At 36.4% G+C, this 20,373-nt stretch overlaps 3 protein-coding genes and 1 pseudogene across 4 annotated transcripts; 1 reads left to right on the top strand and 3 right to left on the bottom strand.

The window, feature by feature from the left end:
- Positions 1 to 921: 921 nt before the first annotated feature.
- On the top strand, positions 922 to 5,445 carry LOC140842553 (dnaJ protein P58IPK homolog). 2 transcript variants are annotated; one of them, XM_073210549.1, is made up of 9 exons: positions 923 to 1,216; positions 1,941 to 2,106; positions 2,558 to 2,759; positions 2,892 to 3,052; positions 3,226 to 3,319; positions 3,401 to 3,613; positions 3,755 to 3,835; positions 4,582 to 4,800; positions 5,006 to 5,445. In XM_073210549.1, the coding sequence occupies exons 1-9, from the start codon at positions 1,087 to 1,089 to the stop codon at positions 5,189 to 5,191; spliced, it is 1,452 nt and encodes a 483-aa protein (XP_073066650.1). In that variant the 5' UTR covers positions 923 to 1,086; the 3' UTR covers positions 5,192 to 5,445. The 2 variants fall into 2 exon arrangements, with proteins under 2 accessions (XP_073066649.1, XP_073066650.1); XM_073210548.1 differs by having other exon boundaries at positions 922 to 1,216; positions 3,226 to 3,613.
- A 141-nt stretch (positions 5,446 to 5,586) lies between these two features.
- LOC140803572 (fasciclin-like arabinogalactan protein 11) lies at positions 5,587 to 7,372 on the bottom strand. Its single transcript, XM_073159477.1, has one exon. It carries the CDS (start codon positions 6,665 to 6,667, stop codon positions 5,939 to 5,941), a length of 729 nt encoding a protein of 242 aa, XP_073015578.1. The 5' UTR covers positions 6,668 to 7,372; the 3' UTR covers positions 5,587 to 5,938.
- A 656-nt stretch (positions 7,373 to 8,028) lies between these two features.
- LOC140842554 (probable E3 ubiquitin-protein ligase LOG2) lies at positions 8,029 to 10,977 on the bottom strand. The gene is made up of 3 exons (XM_073210550.1): positions 10,076 to 10,977; positions 8,688 to 9,174; positions 8,029 to 8,288 (listed from the first exon to the last, which is right to left on the bottom strand). The coding sequence occupies exons 1-3, from the start codon at positions 10,543 to 10,545 to the stop codon at positions 8,172 to 8,174; spliced, it is 1,074 nt and encodes a 357-aa protein (XP_073066651.1). The 5' UTR covers positions 10,546 to 10,977; the 3' UTR covers positions 8,029 to 8,171.
- A 2,889-nt stretch (positions 10,978 to 13,866) lies between these two features.
- Positions 13,867 to 15,453, bottom strand: LOC140803573 (probable aquaporin PIP2-5; annotated as a pseudogene).
- Between the last annotated feature and the right edge of the window lie 4,920 nt (positions 15,454 to 20,373).

Consider the following 20,373-nt stretch of genomic DNA (forward strand, 5'->3'; position numbering starts at 1 on the left):
CATGTGAAAATATTAATTTCTTTTGTAAATATAATTGGAGCTGATAAGTCATGAACACTAATCGGTGAGATCTTTTCATAAGAAAACCTATTACAAAATTGAATTAATTTTGGAATATATAAATATGCTCTGTAACTGCAAATCATGCAATGTCATAAATATAGTACTACAGTACAAAAAATGTCACAAGATGTGTATTGAATAAACGCACCTAAAATCTCATTGTTCAAGTACTCGGGCTGAATTTCGGAGAACGGCATTTGATTATTCATCTGTATCATTATTTTAAAAAAAAAAATGAAAACAGGCGTTCGCCAACAAATAGAGAAGCATTACGTCAGTAAAGTGTTTATCCTTAAATAAATATATAAAATAAAAATAAAATCTCAATGCATAATACATTGGGAATATTTAGGTGAAAGCAAAATTATACGACATAGTTGGTGGAGCATGTAACAATCGTTCTTCTACTAACACTTCCTCAACGAGCATCTTAATATGTTATATCTGACTAACGTGATTCACAGACTATTGTATTAGTTCACGAGTTCACTAGTACGCACTTAAATGTTATCACATTATCTAACAAATAATAATAAAAAAATTTATACAACTATATCCTCATAATAAATATCACCTGGGAACCTAATGGTTAACGAACCCGAAAGAACTAATTTCAAACTTATGGGTCGGGCTTCATAAAACTTCAAGCCTTGCTCAAAAATCACAACCATATTGGGTCATAACTTTAGATCATTGGGCCGTTAGGTCTACAATAGATCCAATGAAAATGGGCCATAGCAAACAACTATCACACGTGGCATATGTCAATTGGTTTAGCCACGAATATGAAAGCAGCGGCAGAGTGCAACGTGGAAAGAAACTATTGGATGAAATCACGTGGAATGACACGCTTTGCTTGCTGTCTTCGAGGCTTTAACTAGAACGCCGTAAATTTTTTGAAATCCCAGCCCCTGTAAAAATCGATGTAGGAGTTACACGCAGTTTTTGCATCGATATCTGTATGTATAGTTTTGATTTATGAATTATGATCTGATTTAGTTTCGAGCATTTTGGAGCTGTGAGATGGTGGTTGGGATGAAATTCTGTGGTTTTGATTTGGTGGCATGGAGAGGGTTTATGTTCTCGCTATTTATCCTCAATTTCGTGTTTTGTTGCCAGCTGATACTCCTGCAACCGCTTGTTGCTGCTATAGGTAATCCTTACGCTTCGATTTCTGTTTTCGGGATTGAGGCATTTTGGGACTGCGAAATAATGGTAACCGTGGGAAAAAGCGATGGCTTTACTTTGGCATAGTTTCTTGTTGGATTGAAAGTGATCGCGGGATTAAATGTTTTGGTTGATAGAGTTTAAGTGCATTTTTTAGTTAGAGGAGATTGAAATTAATTTGTATGGTGGTTCATGTTGCCATAGTAAGTCGTGTATTTGTTTTATCGCATGGCCTATCAAAGCGAATGCCGTCTAGCGAATGAACTTCGTTACTGAAGATTGATTTTGTTACGTTTTTAACCAACTATTTTGCACGTGTACTTAAACAAATCTTTTCATATCAACAACATGATCCTTGTTGTGATTCTTTTCTTTTTATGAATTGATAGGTGGTTGCCCAAGTATTTTCATCCTTAATTTGTTTTATTCATTACCATGCTTTTCCAGCAGTTGTGTATGCGTATCTGCTTGCTTGTTCCTGCGCGATCATTTCTTGCTCATGCTAATCATGACGAGGTTTAAAATCTGGTCACGTCAACTGAGAATACCTGTTCGATGACGTGCATTGGCTGATGAATATGGACATATGCTTAATGAGTATATATTAATCTCACTGGGCTGTCGTCGTTGCATATTTTTCAAATCCTATGGTCAAAGTAAGCCTTGTGAGTCCTTTTGTGCAAGAGTTTAGCAGTATATTTGATGTGCAGATGGCAAAACTGGTGATGCTGCTACTCTGTTTGAGAGAGTTTCACAGAGTATAAAAGTGAAGAAATATAGTGAAGCTCTTGCTGATCTTAATGCTGCTATAGGAGCAGATCCTACAATCTCAGAAGCATATTGGCGTCGAGCATCTGTACTTCGTCAGTTGTGCAGGTTCTGTTTATGGTTTTCAATTTTATACTTTAGTTACACTCTGATTTGAGTGTGTGCGAAACGAAATTAAATGCAGTAATTGTTTTCAGTGTGAAATGGCTTTAAGGGTAAAAGATGCAGCTTCCCTGGTACCAAAGTCCAAACACCAAATTTTGAGAAACTCACTTTCTTTAGAATTCTTTATATTCTGTTCTCGTCTTTAAAAAAACTGTGAAATAAAAAAATTGTTTTATAAAATGGTATATTGAATGAACCTATTGTGGACCATTTTTCACTTCAAAAGAGTGCAACATTGAGGTTCTTTCACGCAAGAAAGAAGGAATTTTGAGTTGATATTTGGTGGCCATTTAACATATTTGCTGGTAGATGAGTTTTGAATGAATCGTATTCTCCCTTCCCATAATCCTGATTAAAATTCCTTGTAATTCTAATAATTACTTGGCTAATGCAGATATGAAGACTCAGAGAAAAGCTACAAAAAGTTTCTGGAGATGAAACCTGGGAATTCAGCAGCTGCAAAGGAGCTTTCTCAGTTATATCAAGCTCAGAATGCCTTTGATTCATCTAACAGTCTGTTTGAGACAGGTGAATTTTCTAAAGCGCTGGAACATATCGATAAAGTTGTTCTCGTATTCTCTCCGGCATGCACCAAGGTATCTTCTTAATCTTTCCAGCCACTAATTACCAATTTTTATTTTGTTTAGGCGACCTTTCTTTCTCCGGATTATGATATTGTTCTCAACCATTGGTTGATGCTAGAATCATTATCTGATGTTGTCTTGCAGGCCAAACTCCTTAAAGCTAGATTATTAATAGCATCCAAAGATTATTCAAGTGCCATATCTGAGGCAGGATACATTCTTAAAGAAGAGGAGGATAATTTAGAGGCCTTACTCTTACGTGGACGTGCGTACTATTATTTAGCTGATCATGATGTTGCCATTAGGTGTGTTATGAATAATCATGCAAATGATTTTCCCCACAATTCTTCCCATGAGTTGTGAGGCAGTGGAATAAGAATAGGATTAGGATCGGTAGAAGCGGTTACCATATGTTGCTGTAATTATTTGGAACTTGGAAATTTTATCTAAACCTTTCATCTCACTTTTCTCTCCTCAGGCATTACCAGAAGGGTCTTCGTCTCGACCCCGAGCATGGTGAATTGAAGAAAGCTTATTTTGGATTGAAAAACCTGCTTAAAAAGACTAAAAGTGTGAGTGATTTGTTCCGTGTGTTCCATGTTGAGATACATGACATTCGATCTAATCTTTGTATTGCTTTATGCATCACACAGGCAGATGATAACGCAAGCAAGGGTAAGCTTCGCCTGGCGGTGGAGGAATATAAGGCAGCTATTGCCTTAGATCCAAACCACTCTTCACATAATGTGAACCTTCATCTTGGTTTGTGTAAGGTCTTGGTGAAGCTTGGTAGGGGGAAGGATGCTGTGACGAGTTGCAATGAAGTACTTGAAATTGATGGAGATTCAGTTGAAGCTCTAAAGCAAGTATGTGTCTTCTGTTATAGCTAATGTGTTTGCAGTCTGCTTTAAAAGTCTATAGCATGGATACTTTTCGCACCTGTTCCATTTTGTAAATCAAACTATATCTTTAAGTTCATTTTTTTGATTTTCAACCAAATCTTCCAGAGGGGTGAAGCTAAGCTTTTAATTGAAGATTGGGAGGGAGCTGTGGCTGATCTAAAATCAGCCTATGAGAAGTCATCCCAGGTTGGTTACTTTTGTTTCTAATATATAATAATGTATTCCATATTTTCTGACTTATGACAGGGTGTCCATTTTTGTCAAAAGTAATTCTTAAACTTCAATAATCTTTGATTTTTTTGCTGTGAAAAAATATGTTTTATACAAGGCAAATAAATTATTTAACTTCAAAAAGTTTTAGCCTTTTTCATATGTAGTACTGTGTTTTTCAGGTTTTCTCTGCCTTTCTGTTAGCTCAACCATTTTTCTCATTGTTAAATAATGAGCAGCATCGTGTGCGTACCTGGTATTTCATTGTGGGAGTATTCTGGATTAATTTTATGATGAGATCTCTAACTATTGAATAATATCTGGTCAGAGTATTTCCTTTTCTTTTACTATAATGTTGTATGGACGATTATCACTATTGTCAAGACAAATTTGCTGCAATCTACACGATAGTGTTCTTGTGATCTAACCCTGTTTGACGTCAATCCTCACAATAATTTAGAACCCGCATGGAGTTTGCCATTGGATTCTTAAACCTGATGCTGTATGATCTTGTTGGAGTTTTTTCTCTTGATAACTGGTTATTAATTAAGAGCCTACAATATTTCTGGGCATCGATTTGTCCACAATATGCGTATCAGTTGCCTTGATTAATTGATTATAGTGTCTTGCCTTGTCACGATGCTCGGATTCACACTTGCTTAGCTATTGGAACACTTACTCAACAGCTTTTTATGTGGTAACTAAGTTTGTAACCCTTACAGGATATGGATATACGCGAGGCTTTAATGAGAGCTGAAAAATCATTGAAATTGAGTCAACGGAAGGATTGGTACAAAATCCTGGGAATTTCGAAAACTGCATCCATGTCAGAGATTAAGAAAGCTTACAAGAAGCTTGCCTTGCAGTGGCATCCAGACAAGAATGTTGACAATAGAGAAGAAGCAGAAGCCAAATTTCGAGAAATAGCGGCCGCTTATGAGGTATACAACCTTGTTCATCATTATTCTGAATTGCTCATGCTGTTAGATCTGGTAGTGCGTTTGAAGCTGTCACTATTAGTTTCATTACAATCTTGGGATCCTTTCATGTTGCACTCCTTTCTTTTTCATCTTTGTTAGGATTTTGAAGATGAACTTTTTCTTGTATTATATAACTTTTGCAAAAATATCATATATTTGCATGCAGCTTCTCGGTGATGAAGATAAACGCACAAAATATGACAGAGGTGAAGATATTGAGGAGATGGGAGGCATGGGTGGAGGAGGATTTAACCCTTTCGGAGGAGGCCAGCAATTCACATTCCACTTTGAAGGAGGGTTTCCTGGAGGGGAAGGGGGCTTTCCCGGTGGATTTGGAGGCTTTCATTTCTAAACTCCACTTAGTACAGAAGCATATATCTCCTGTGATTTTACTGGGAATGATGAATAGAGCATTGATTTTGTTAAGCATAGCAATTTTGACCAACAGTTGATAGCTTTAATTCTTTAAAAGTTTCTTAGGCAGTTTTTCTAATGTTCTAGTTTCAAAAGGTTGTACACTTACGAAGTCTCAATATGGAAAAATTTATTGTAAAAATTGTTATTGTAACAGATGATCTAAGGAATAATGGCAAATTACTAGGTGCACACTAATTTTTTATGGAGATTTGTTTAGCTCCTGCAACTTGTAGATAACACCTGGCAATGGAAAGAATTATCTGAATAATGGCTAAAAGAAAAGAATAGAATAATACGTAGAGGAATATAAGAGCAATTGACAAATTTAGATCAACCAAAGGCAGAGCATTTCATAATCAAAGCAGATTCACCATATGCTGATAAAATGGGTACATTTCCCATCAGTATCATTGGCCGTCATAGTTCGTTGGACACAGAAATCAGCTCAAGATTGGGAAAATCCATAATGTTAACTTATGTGTCATGGTTGTTCTCGATGAATTAAATAATTTTAGTTATTCTACGCAAATTCAACCAGTTCGGGTATAGTTGTTAATTCTGCAGGCATGTGCTTTAATAACTAAATACTTCAGAAATTATTACCAGTAATGTTTCTTGTATGATAATAATAAAAGAAAGAATGATCTGGATCACAATCAGCCGCCAACATCACAAGTTCCCATCAAGAAAGTGCAGCTAAAACTAGCAAAAGACTGAATATTGCAAGAAACAGGTATCCTGACCGGCAATTTGCCCCGGACGAATCTGGTGGATTGCCTCTATCAGAATCCGATGAAGCATCTGGTGATGCGGCACCTTCCTTGGGCTTTGATGGTGCAGAAACAGGTGGTGGAGGCACGAAAAAGCTCAGTGGAAGCAGCACTTGATCCACTTGGTACACTGCTAACTGGTTATCGCTGTATACTGTGTTGCCTATTGTTGCATTAGTCATTCCGGTTGTGATATTCACCTGGTCTCCTGTTGCAGTTACATTTAATGTGAATTGGCCTTCACTCCCACCTGCTTGGGTGCGTAGGGGATTACTCGCGGTTTGGAACTGTGATGGAGATAAAAGTACAAGTACAACATGAAATTGAATCAGTTCAACTTTCTGTTGATCTGTGAAGGAGTTTAGTGTGCCTGGCTTGAGGTTGGAGAAGGAGTTGTCGGTTGGGGCGAAAATGGTTAGCCCTTGGTTTGAATTGTTGAGTCGGATATATATCTGGTCTCCTACTTTGGTGCTCTGTAAGAGGTGGATGAATGTGGTGAATTGGCTGGCCTTTTCAAGTATGGAAGTGAGGTTGTCTGGTCCTGGTGGTGCTGGAGCAGCTGCTGGCGACTGGCTGGAGATTGGATAGAAATGAATGAGGAAGAGGAAAATAAGGGGGAATGGGGAGAAAAGCCTTTTCATTTATGTAGACTTGCGAAGTTTTTTTTATTGGTTTTCAAGAAAAAAGTAGTGAGCGTTCTTGGATATCTTGAATGGAAAAGAAGAGAAGTTGAGCTTTGGTTTATATATTAAGAGGGAGGAAATCTTGTTTCCACTTGACAAATTGAAGCTGGTAAATTTTGGGTACATAAATGTTATTACTCGGTGGGAAAATAGTACTGTCTTTAGTTAGGCGCATGATATTGGATTTAAGGTGGAAAATATACTAAGAAAATCTCAAAGAAACTTCTGCATTGCTTAGAATTGAAGTCGACATAAACAAATGGGGTGTGCTTGATGTTGGGACAGTCTTTTGGACCAATCTTTTTCTTCAAGCATTCTTTCACTACTCACTATGTAACATCTTAATAATTCATCTACTTACCTTTCTAGCATACTTCAGAATTTATTTATTTTTATTTATTTTTTTTAAAAAAGGTAGGCTTATCAGAAACTAGTAGGGCAATACAATCGTTCACAAATTTCCGAAATTGGCAAGTCTACAAAATTTGCATGTATTTCAGGCTCTCGAAAGTTCATAAACTCAATTTTTTTTAAACAAAGTTTTTGAGTTCAAAGTTGGACATAGAGTTGAAGATCAACAATTCGAGATCGACAATAATTCATCAAGATCGATGTTTTTGTTTAATTGATTTTAAATTCCTTTGTCTTGCTTAGATGGATGAAATTTAAAAATACTACTTATTAAGCTATGAAATTTCAATGATAATTGTGTATTTCAAATGTATGTTAAATGTGTATTATTTGAATTTTGTTTATCAAATATTTTTCCGAATCAAATCACTCATTATAAATCAAATTTATCAATTCAAATAATTGTAATTCAATATTAAATCATATCTCATTGTCATCAGATCTTTTTCTCTAATTTTTTTTACGTGTTTGATTAAAGAACAATTTGGATAAAAACACATGTTCTACAAACGTACTCGGTAAAAAAAAAAAAAATTAACAAAGGAGCAAGTATCGTTGAATAAAAATTATGTTTTGTTTTTTATTCTCGAATTTTTATTACATGTTTGATTAAGGTCAAACATTTTTTTCTTTTGATGTGCACATTTCCTTCAAATGTATGCTTGCATTATTAAGTTCGGTCAAATCTATTTCTTGGGAGTTCATTTCAAGAACCTCAGTTCATGTCTAGTTACAAATCAAGTGTTCTTATGTCTTAGTAACGTGTTGTAAAATCGCATATTGTTTAAGCACGTTTTTTTTTTTTTTTGGAGTAAATCAAGCCATGTCAAAGTATTTTGGAGGAAATGTCACTTTGCACTACTATCATTATTTCACAAATGCAGTCGACAAAACAAAACCTTAGCGCATAGCAGGTGCAGCAGCTTAACAGTGTGAGCCTTCTGTTCAAGTAATAGTCTGGGAAGTGAGCAGAAAGGGCAAAAAACCACGGAGGGAAAAAAACAAAGAAAAACAACTTTACAGAACATTAAACTGCGGCAGCTGATTTTGTTCATTGATCGGTACCATTGCTGACCTTGATCTCCAGAAGACGCTCCACTGGCTGCCGGCATATTGGACACCGGTTCGTTTGGAACCTCAAAACTTTAGCACACTCACTGCACATACACTGCATCCAAACAAAAAATAATGAAACATCATTCATAAGTTACGCCTTCACACAAACAGAGTTTCTATAAGAAATCAAGTGTTTGAGGAAAGACCAAATATCTAGTTGAAGAACAAAACTATTGTTGGCCTCCCCCCCTTGAGCTCTAGCTTTCTGGGAAAATAGCCTTAAAAATATTTTCAAGATTTATGATGTACAAAATCCCATGGATGTGAGGAGAGTGTTAAGTAACTAATATTGCCCAACCCTAAAAGATCTCATTTATACCCATTCATACCCCATGCCATTATAGGCCCACCTTCCTTGAAAAATCTTCCAGATATAAAGTATAAGTGGTGTATAATTGTAAAAAGTATAAAGTGGTGTGAAATTGTAATGCTGGGGAGAGAGCACGAGTACCATATGTCGACATGGAAGGACAGTGGTGTCTCGAGGTTCCGAAAGGCATATAACACATTCTTTTCCAGGATCATTTGCATCAAATTCATCCTCAACCGAATTCCCAATCCCATATATCTCCTGTAATTCATATCTCATGCCGTTCACCCATAGTATTTGCTTGACCACCCTAACATGATACTCGCCTTTATCCTTTCGAAACACAGCCTGAGTTATCTGGGAGTTTGAGGATCCACTGTCAGGATTGCCACTGTTGCTATCTGAGCATGCCTCAGCCTTAACTGCCAATGGGTACACGTCCAAGTCACTGTCTTTTGACAATTCTCCATCTTCGAACATTGAAAGGTCTATTCCAGCGCCCGATGGTTGTTTAAATTTTTGGGCCAAACCTTGTTGAAAATGAACCGTGATTGATGGATGTAAGCTTTCTTTTGTCGGAGTCAAGCAGCAATCTTCACCTTCCTTGGCAAAAAAAATTATTGTAATGCTGCATGTACCAAGGAAACCAAGTTAAATCATACTGCATCAAGAGAAGCATACAAAACAAATAGAACAAAAATGCTAGAAAACAACTCAATATCAAGTTTAAGTTTAAAATGATTCTTAGAAAAGGACGCCTGTAAAATGAGTGTGAGAGGATAAGAGTCATGCCATGAGCCCCAGACCCGCACAAAGAGTGTCACACCATGAGCCTCAAAGCCACACTGACACAATCGAGATTCTACTCAATAGATTCCACTAGGTGTATTTAAAATTCACTGTCACTTTGAAAAAAAATGATTGTTCCAAGTTACCAAAGAAAAATATTCCATAATCCATAAACTTATCAAACATCTCTTGACTACCATTCAAAAACAACAAAAACTCTCCCCACTAACAAATGTGAAGTAGGGGGTGAAAAGTAAGATTCTACGTTAAGTTCTCCAAAAATATAACCCCCAAAAGAACAGCTTCCAAATGTTTTACAAATATAATCACAACAATAATATATTCCATATCAGCTCAACAGACACCTAGAAAGTCATGAAACATTTTCAAGCTTGGCCAATTTATTTTTCAGCATTATGTGTATCAATCACTAGAAGGTTGGAACCGATGACACAAATTCTTGCGCAAGTTTTGGAACGAGCCCAAGATTTGTATCAAGTTTTAAACTTGTTCCATAAAACTAGAAATCATTCCCACTCCAAGATGACCTGATATTCAACATTAGTTACTTCTTTAAGAATTAAGATATCAATAGAAGGACAAGTTCACACGACGGAAAATTTCCACATGATCAGTCAAACGGAGCATTGCGTATTCTTTTAAAACCAAAATCGCAGCTAATAACTCAACAATGTTTACAAAACTCAACATAATAGAAAGTTCTTGAAGAAAAAGTATACCTTCCAGTCACAGTGGCATCGAAAGTGAATGCAACGAGATGCTTTCCAGGATTTTCCTCGTCAGGCACGATTCTTAAAGTTTCCTTCTTCAAATTAACATCATTACGGATGGTGACCGCTTTCTGGTGCTCAACGTACGGCTGCGCCGGAGGCTGCATCATGGGTCCGTATGGGTACCTCCCGTTAACCCAACTAGCATGCGCCGCCGCGTGGTGGTGATCGTATGGCGCTGGAAGAGGCATCGGCATCGATGCAGGAGGCGGTGGTGGGTAGTAACCCGGGTACTGGTAATAAGGTGGCGCGTTGGGATTAGGGTACTGCGCAGGAGGATACGGCGTCGCAGCTGCGAAAACATATCGGTTAGCCGTGATCTCGGGCTGCGGATCCTGTGGCGGCGGAGGGGGAGGGTGGCTCCGCCTGCTGGAGCTTCTTCTCCTCCCGTGCACCCCGCTGCTCCCAATATTACCCATGTCGCGTACAAATCCAAAATAATTCAAGGAAAAAACCCACCTTTCCTCAAGAAAAACACAAAATTTAAGAGTTCCAGCCGGAGGAACCCATCAAAAACGCATTGCTGCATAAAAAGGCAATAATGGAGGCCAAGAATATTTTTAGAAGAGAGAAGGGATTGTGGGTTTTGTTAATTGCGTGGACGTAATGAAAAGGAGGAAGAAAGTAGATGCATTACACAAGGGAAGAGTGAAGGATTACAATTGACAATTATAATACTGCTCAAGATCGGTGGGGGATTGCAAAAACAAATATAAATTTAAAGAAAAAAGGAATTTGGAAGAAGAATCTAATAATGAGAGAGGGGAATGGGGTGGGGTTAGGTCGGGTTGGGGGGTAGCGTAAAGCTCCACCTGCAACAGTTTCACTATTCAACGGGTCAAATCCAAAATGACACCAGCTTCACCATTTTCGAGTTTTTTAGAAATGGACTCACGTGAGTTTTGCTTTCGTCTTTCGTCCTTCTTCTCCCTTTCATTTTCACAATTATAATTTTTTTAAAAATTTGTTTTTTTTATTGAGTATTATATTTATATATCGAGATAAACCCCATTACTATAGATCAAAAGCAACAACTTTTATGAGATGGTTTTCACGAGTCGAATTTGTGACACAAGTATCTTATTTGTGTTATCAATGAAAAAGTATTATTTTTTATACTAAGAATATTATTTTTTACTGTGAATATGAGTAGGATTGATCCGTCTCACATATTAGTATCCGTGAGACGGTCTCACATGAGACCCACTTTAGACTAAAATGGCTATGGATTTAAGATTTCAAATTATTCTTTTGATCGGGTAGGATGGAAAATTTTCGAAGTGGATTTCAAATTTCTCTCTCACTTGTATTTACATCAACAAAATGCAAGTAGATTTTAAATACACAAAAAATATGTACAATGTGAAGTACATCTTCAAATCCAATTTATCAATTCAGTTCGAAACATAATCTCATTAATTAATGATTAAGCTCTTTCTCATTCGATGCAATTTTACGTGTTATATATAATCAAATAAGATAATATTATTATAATTATGACAATTTTAAGGATAACCAAGGTGTTTGTGTCGTTAGGACCAAGTATATAACATACAATATGATAAGATATACGCAAACAACATATTGAGATACTTGTTTTTTTAAAAGAAAGTAGAAAATAATAGTATAGATTGTGGATCTTGAATGCATTGTTACAAAAGAAAATATAGCACAAGTCCAAAAAACAATTAACATATAAAACCAAACAAACACATAGTCAAGCATGAAACTGATTTCTTCTATTTTAAGCTGTTTCAAATCCTCCCCGTGTACTTTAGCCGTCAATGCTATAGAAGATGAACACGTCCAAACAATCTCAAAACCAAAATTTCATGTTTTCTCATAAGTGAACTCGAAACTGGGACTCAGGCCAGGTTCAAGAACAAGATTGGTGAGGGGGGTTTCGGGTCTGTTTACATGGAAAACTTTGAGATCTTTATTATTTTCCGTTCATGGATGCAAAAATTAGCTCTCCTTATTGGTCAACTGTCAAAAAACAAAATTAGGGGCGACTGATAGTTGACAACTTTGTGGCTGTCAAAGTTTTATCTGTTGAACTGGATTCAATGCGCGGGAAAAGGGAGTTCTTATCTGAGATAGCTGCACTGTCTGATATCAGACATGAAAATCTTGTTACTCTACGTGGATATTGCGAAGATTTGATATGTTTGTCTTCTTGATAGAAAGTGAGACAAAAAGGGTGAAGTTCACTTGGAATTTGAGAAAACATGTTTCGTTAGGAATTGCAAAAGGGATTTGTTACCTCCATGAAGAATTGGATCCTCATATCGTGCACCGGTATATCAAGGCGAGTAATATACTTCTTGATCAGAATTTCACGCCCAAAGTTGTCGATTTCGGCTTTGTAAAGCTGTTCGGAGACGACATGTCGCACATCAGTACTCGTGTAGCTGGAACATTGTGAATTTCCACTTCTGTTACTGTTGTTTGATTTTTTGAATTAGACTTCTTTATACACTCGTTTGTAACTCTCATCGTGTTTATTTTGTTCGAGGTGCATAAAAAGGGGGTATTTATCTCAAGAATACGCTCATGACAGTGGCCATCTTACCCAAAAATCAGATGTTTACAGCTTCGGAGTACTTCTGCTGGAAATAGTAAGCGGGCGGCCTATGGTTGGTTAGCATCTGCAAAATGGAAGTGCAAGCATGGGAACTTTACAATGGCAAAAACTTTTTAACTGGAGGATTCTCCACTGAATGGAGATTTTCCAAAAAACAGGAACCCGTTCGGTTCTTGAAAGTTGGACTGCTTTGTGCGCAAGAGTCGACCAGGCTCGGGCTTTCTATAAACCGACGACGAATTTTAGTTGTTCTAGTCAAAATCATATAATTAAATCGATGATATATTTTAAAATTATAAACCTCAAGGTTTATAGAGTCGAATTAAACTTGAACTAATTTGACGTCGAACTAAGTGTGGCTTTTTCATGAGGAAAACTTTCCTAATATCCCACTTCTTCATTTATAATATGGGGAATAAATTCCTCATAATTTCAAAATCTACAAAATATATAAAGCAGTGATCCTTGGTTGGTTGAGACTTGAGTGTGTTCTGAATTTGATTTTGTGGATTTATCGTATACTTATTGTATGCTAGAGGATTACTCATCAGTTAAAAATCACTAACCGATTAATTTATTTCACTTTCGATAGTCTATTTCCTTCACTAGTTGTAGAGCCAACAAATCTTAAGCAATTTATTTTTTCGTTAGACCAAATTAGGAGATCAGAAGTATCGAAGAATTTGACTTATTCTTATACTTTTTTCACATCACCAATTACTAAAATTTATGGTGTATCCAAAAATCTGATGAAAATACTCATGAACTTGAAAAATTATGCATAAAAATTTAGAGTTTTTATTTAACGAGTACTATCACGCATTAGCTACCTTTTGAAGAGTTCAATCGTGCTTAATTTGACAAACTGGCTGATTGATAACATATTACAATATATTGATGCTCGAAAGGGCCAAAACAAGCACAAGAAAATAAAAGGACACGTTTGAGAAATTTTCTAGCCCATTGTTAGTATATGTTAGTAATTAGTTAATCGGGTCATGTGCAGAAAAGTCGTATTTTTGCTTTAAGGTTTTTGGGTTCTTAGTAATTAGTTAATGTACATGAACATACAAAATACATTGACATCGATTGTCGGCTCATCCCCGACAAGATCAAAGTTGGTTGCTCCAAACTGGATATGTTGCTTGAAGGGGCGTGTTAGTGTATGTCAGTAATTAGATATAATACAGAAAAGTCGCATCTTTATTTTAACGTTTTTGGACTCTTACAAAATGTGGCTTGTACAAACGTTCCATAATTCAATTCAATATATCGAGATTTATCATTTTACCTCCCAAGCTGTTATCCATTTAACACCCATAACACATGCTTTAATTTACATTTACTTCCATTCGTGCTCCTGAATGAACCCAGAGCTTTGATTGCTCCAGCCCTTAGAATAAACTGGTGCATGGTAGATGGTAGCAATGGCGGCTCCGATGAAGGGTCCAACCCAGAAAATCCACTGTAAAATGTCTATTCGAAAAACATAAATAAAGAGTGTGCTAAATTAATATAAATTGGTATTTTGTAACATTTTCTTGATGACTTTTACTTGTTAATCGCCAAACTGTTGAATGGTTTCTGATCGAACACATAGTTAAATACCTGATCATCCGAAGCTCCGGGTTGGGTTGATACGGGTCCCTGATATCGAGATAGTCAAAATTTGGGTTCGAAGGGTCATGTATTCACGCACTGGGACATGGGAGTCTCCGGCATTTCTCTTGGGGTCCGTGGAAGAGAAGAAAGTGTAAACGAGCACGAATGTGCCGATGATCTCGGCTGCCATTCCAGTTCTTTGCTGTAGCCATCGTTCAACATGTTGGCGCCTCCCCCTTATCGAACGTCGATGGACTTTTGGAAAGCCTTCACGAGCCCACATCAGCAGATGGCTCCCAAGCATCGAGCCACCATGTAGAGAATGGCGCGGACCAGCTACACTTTACGAGCCAGGGACAACCCGAATGTTACCGCCGGGTTGATGTGCCCTCCTGCAGACATCAACTACCATCAATCATGATAATTTACAGCTTGTTAGAAATGCTTTGTCCTAGAACTCGAGCTAATTGGAAGTAGGCCAATAACTAAATATGTAATCAACTCCTAAGTAACACAATTTCTTACCATTAAATTTCAAATAATTAGTATTTTTAAGAAAAATTGCATATAAAAATTATAATATTTTTATTCAATAGTCATGTGTGGATGGAAATGGATGTCAAAATTTGAAAGTCGAGCCCAACAAAATACATAAGCCCAATACATCGGGAAAAAAAAACATTTTTAATGCTGCTAAACTTAATTAAATTACATTAAAATCAGAATTATGTGAGATAATAAATATTACGCCCTACGCAAACCGGAGATGCCAGCGTTGCAGTAGACAAGGATGAAGATCATGCCACCAAAGGCCCAACCAATTCCCAGAATGTCCAAGCCGCCGCACTGATCTGTACCCAATGACAGTCAACACAGTAATGCACAAGGACAAAATAGTAGCCATGAACTCAGCAATTATCGCCATGTAAAATAACTACTTCCCCAGCTCCTTTGGGTAGACAAGCGGAGCCGGCGTGGGGTTGTGGTAGTCGCTGGAGGAGAATTCGGTGGCGCTAGATTCGACTTCCTTTCCCATTTGCACAAATTATCCTTGTTTTTTGTCAAAGACTGAATGGAAAAAACAAGTGAATTTTGTTGTTTTTCTGTGTGGGTTAAATGTGGTCGCGTTAATTACGTTCGATGGAATCATATGTCCCTTAATAGTGAGATATTTTCTCACAAGTTAAGTTAATATTTTTTAATTTTAATTTGATTATTTAATTATGTAAGGAACTTTATAAACGTAGGTATTGTTTTTTGTTTAATAACTTTTATACAAGTGGGAAAAAAACTTTTCTATAATTAGTGGAATATTTTAACCTTTTTAAATTCGTTTGAGGGATGGTATTTATTGGATTTGGTTAAAAAAAAATAAAAAAATTTAGATGGTTTTTTTCTTAGTTTTGTGTCATGTAATTTGAATATTTTTAGTTTTTGGTCTGATTTAATTTACTATCAAAGTCCACTGATTTATTATTTTAGTCCAATTTCATTAAATTATTAATATATACATGACATCAAAAAATATTGACATGTAATCAGAAATTGATTATATGATATGGACATGCTCACCGTATAGTAACCTATATTATGACAAAGAAACGGCAAACGAATGAGTCACGATACCAAAAATTAATTTCCCTTAAACATATAAAATGTACTGTCTCGTTTAAGTAAGTTAGCCTTATAAATTGTTTTTAACATTTATAATATGATATCTTTCATCGTCAAAATAAAAAAGTGTCTTCTTCATCAAATTCATGTTAAAGCATAACTCGCCCCACCCCCATCCCATTGTAAAATCTCAAAAGGGAAAAAATTATTTGCAGATTTAGTACAAATTAAACTTGATGAACAATTTCTTGGCATTAATTAGTATTTAGGGATTTTGGAATTAAATCAATGGTCATTTACAAAAATACACTATAAATATAAATAATTAACCAAAAATTTAATTATTTACTTTATCAAATCCCCAGAGCCCGACATATGAACCTGACAAGTCGGAAAATATACAGTGCCATGGTAGCAAACAAATATAGAACTTGTATTCATGCATGACAAGTCAGAAAATATACAGTGTCATGGTAGCAAACAAATATAGAACTTGTATTCATGCATGTAAATCATCCATAACAAACAATAATATTGTACAATGGAAGACATATCTTTACACAATTGTATGGTATTATTTACTTTGAGCATATTAAATTTTCGATTTGAGTGTATTTTAATACACTGTGGAGAATTAATTTTTGAGGGATTTTCTATAAAAAGGTCTCCTACAAACTACCATAATAAACTATTACACTATGTTATTTTTTTTACTTTTAAATTTCAAATAAAATATTTATAGTAAAAAAATAAATACTTTATCAATGAAAAGAGTAATTTAAAGAATATTTAGAAGCTATGTTCGGTGTGGTAAGCTGGTGTTCGCCAAAAATACCGCACAAAAAACCCCTCTCAAACATGTTTTGGCAAAAGTTGATATTAATAAAAGATAAAACAAAAAAAAAAACCATTATGGCTACTGATGGTCTGACGCACCTATGGGCGGGCAGAAAATGAAGCGATAAAGTGTTCCCTATCACCACTACTACTGATTTGAATCCGTTATAATTTTTTAGAAAATATTTCATTTCCTCTCGTTTTCTCTTCTTCTTCCATTGTTTTTCTGCGTGTTTTTTGCTTCGTTCATTTTCACCGAAATCGAAAATGGTTCTGCCGATCTACGTGGATATGGATCCCTCGTTTTCCCACAACGCCTCCGCCTCGGCCGACGCAGGTGAGTGTTAGTACTGTTGTTTTTTATTTTAGAAAGTCACGGTCACTAGCTCGTTCTCATTTCTCATTAGATTAATTTCGATGATCATATTATCTGGGTTCGTCGCCCCAGCGGGGTGTTCGAGCCCAGATTGATTCCCTCTAAAATGTTGGCCATTTTCTGGCTTGTTTATGGGGGGACAAAATACTGGTATCATCGTAAAGAAAAGAAAGAAATAATGGAGTTTAGAAAATGGGTAAAAGGCGGTGTTGAAGACCTCATTCAAGGTCTCGGACAGGCGGAGGGAGAACTAAAAGAGACATATAATCAGCTCACGGAGACTAATCAACAGTTGAAAAAGGTCAATAAACATTTGACACTCCAAGAGGCAAGAAATTCGAAGGTAAAAAGCTGGATCCAAAGCATTGTGGCCTGGGTTTATTGAGGTAAATTTGTTGTTGATTGCTACAATTTTCAAAACCGTTTTCTTGGTTTCTTTTTTCACATTTACATATGCACGTATTTCCTTAATGTGGGGGGTGGAATTTACAAGAGTTAACTGGTGTGAAGTTGATTAAGTAAACAGTATTCCTGAAAACATTAAGCACAGTGCTTGCTTGATTAATCTTTCTCGTATAGTTGTTATTGCAGAGGAATTTCAATCATTCCTGCTTTTATCGTAGGAATTTATTCAGTTCATTAACTCTTCTTTCTTCGCTTTTAAATATATACGTCGGACTTTTGGATGGTGTTGTGGAACGTGAGTTATTTTGTTTCATGGGTTGGGTACGTATGAACTATGGCTCGTTATGTGTGTGCATTTCTATGGGATTCGGTTTGTGTTTAGATAAAAATTTGAACCAAACTGTGTGTAAAATAAAAAATATTTTTATATCAAAGAAAAATCTCGCTACTTAAAAAAATTATTACGATGTTATCGATTTGGATCGGTTTATGTTCATCTATTATAGTCATTCATATTCATAGATAACTAAAATATTATGCCCTTATATGGTAAAAGCACAAAAAAAAATTATACTATTTTTGTAAATCATAAAAGAAAGAAGAGATGAATAAAAAAAATCAAAAGAATCAATATATGCAATTTTTATAGACCTCAATCACCAGAAAAATAACATACATACGTTACTCAATCACCGACGCAAGTGAGTGTTATTTTTGTTGTTTATTTTAAAAAATCACGGCCACTCATTCTCATTCTCATCATACGTTGTTAGATTAATTTTGGTAGTCACGTTATCTGGGGTTCGTAGCCCCAACGGGTTGTTCGAGCCCAGATTTATACCATATAAAATATTGGCTTTCTTCTGGCTTGCCTTGGGTGGGACTAGATACTGGTACCATCGTAAACGTAAAAAAGAAATGGAGGAGTTTAGAAAATGGTTCAAAGGCTACGCTGTTGGGCAGAAAATGGAGCGATAAAACTGTTCACTGTCACCACCAGATATACTTACAAATCCACTATAATTTTTTTAGAAACATCTTCATTTCTTCTGGTTTTCTATTCTTCTTTCATTGTTTCTTCCTATTTGCTGCACTTTCCATCGTTGTTTGCGATGAGCTTCCACCAAAATCAATTCCATAATAATGCATGGGTCTACAGACCGATGAGAATATGGATACCTCGTTTCTCCACTACGCCTCCACCTCCAATGCAGTTGAGTGTTATTTATGTTGTTTATTTTAAAAAATCACGGCCACTCATTCTTGTTTCTCGTCATACGTTGTTAGATAATTTTGGTGATCACATCATATAGGTTCGTCGCCCCAACGGGTTGTTCGAGCCTAGATTTATACCCTATAAAATGTTGGTTTTCTCCTGGCTTGCCTCGGGTGGGACTACATACTGGTACCATCGTAAACGTAAGAAGGAAATGCAGGAGTTTAAAAAATGGGTCAAAAGCTACGTTGTTGGGCAGAAAATGGAGCGATAAAACTGTTCACTATCACCACCGTATGTACTACTGAATCCACTATAATTATTTTAGAAACATCTTCATTTCTTCTGGTTTTCTATTCTTCTTTCATTGTTTCTTCTTATTTGCTACACTTTCCATCGTTGTTTGCGATGAGCTTCCACCGAAATCAATTCCATAGTAATACATGGGTCTACGGACCGATGGGAATATGGATACCTCGTTTCTCCACCACGCATCCCCCCCCCCCCCCCCCCCCCCCCCCCCCCCCCCGCCTACGCGGCTGACGTAGGTGAGCTTTATTTATAATGTTTATTTTAAAAAATCACGGTCACTCATTCTCGTTTCTCATCATACGTTGTTAGATTAATTTTGGTGATCACATTATCTGGGTTCGTCGCCCCAACGGGTTGTTCGAGCCCAGATTTGTACCATATAAAATGTTGACTTTCTTCTGGCTTGCCTTGGGTGGGACTAGATACCGGTACCATCGTAAACGTAAAAAAGAAATGGAGGAGTTTATAAATGGTTCAAAGGCTACGCTGTTGGGCAGAAAATGGAGCAATAAAACTGTTCACTATCACCACCGGATGTACTACTGATTTGAAAATTAATCCAATATAATTTTTTGAAATATCTTCATTTCTTCTGGTTTTCTATTGTTCTTTCATTGTTTCTTCTTATTTGCTGCACTATCCATCGTTCTTTGCGATTAGCTTCCACCAAAATCAATTCCATAGTAATACATGGGTCTACGGACCGATGAAAATATGGATACCTCGTTTCTCCACCACTCCTATGCCGCCGACGCATGTGAGTGTTATTTATGTTGTTTATTTTAAAAAATCAAGGCCACTTATTCTCGTTTCTCATCATACGTTGTTAGATTAATTTTGGTGATCACATTATCTAGGTTCGACGCTCCAGCGGGTTGTTCGAGCCCAGATTTATTTTCTATAAAATGTTGGCTTTCTTCTGTCTTGCCTTGGGTGGGACTAGATACGGATACCATCGTAAACGTAAAAAGGAAATGGAGGAGTTTAGAAAATGGGTCAAAGGCTACGTTGTTGGGCAGAAAATGGAGCGATAAAACTGTTCACTATCACCACCGGATGTACTACTGATTTGAAAATTAATCCACTATAATTTTTTAGAAATATCTTCATTTCTTCTGGTTTTCTATTCTTCTTTCATTGTTTCTTCTTATTTGCTGCACTTTCAATCGTTCTTTGTGAAGATCTTCCATCAAAATCAATTCCATAGTAATACATGGATCTACAGACCGATGGGAATATGGATACCTCGTTTCTCCACAACGCCTACGCCGCCGACGCCGGTGAGTGTTATTTATGTTGTT

This window comes from Primulina eburnea, chromosome 10, assembly GCF_022965805.1.
Source record: "Primulina eburnea isolate SZY01 chromosome 10, ASM2296580v1, whole genome shotgun sequence".
NCBI classification, from domain to species: Eukaryota; Viridiplantae; Streptophyta; class Magnoliopsida; order Lamiales; family Gesneriaceae; genus Primulina; species Primulina eburnea.

Excerpts from the sequence above, each read along its gene's own strand:
- LOC140803572 (XM_073159477.1), bottom strand. The coding sequence starts at position 6,667 with ATGAAAAGGCTTTTCTCCCCATTCCCCCTTATTTTCCTCTTCCTCATT.
- LOC140842553 (XM_073210548.1), top strand. The coding sequence starts at position 1,087 with ATGGTGGTTGGGATGAAATTCTGTGGTTTTGATTTGGTGGCATGGAGA. Across the intron at positions 2,760-2,891 it reads TCTCTCCGGCATGCACCAAG|GCCAAACTCCTTAAAGCTAG; the intron begins GTATCTTCTTAA and ends GTTGTCTTGCAG. Across the intron at positions 3,614-3,754 it reads CAGTTGAAGCTCTAAAGCAA|AGGGGTGAAGCTAAGCTTTT; the intron begins GTATGTGTCTTC and ends CAAATCTTCCAG.
- LOC140842554 (XM_073210550.1), bottom strand. The coding sequence starts at position 10,545 with ATGGGTAATATTGGGAGCAGCGGGGTGCACGGGAGGAGAAGAAGCTCC. Across the intron at positions 9,175-10,075 it reads GATGCCACTGTGACTGGAAG|CATTACAATAATTTTTTTTG; the intron begins GTATACTTTTTC and ends TGGTACATGCAG. Across the intron at positions 8,289-8,687 it reads TCCTTCCATGTCGACATATG|TGTATGTGCAGTGAGTGTGC; the intron begins GTACTCGTGCTC and ends GTTTGGATGCAG.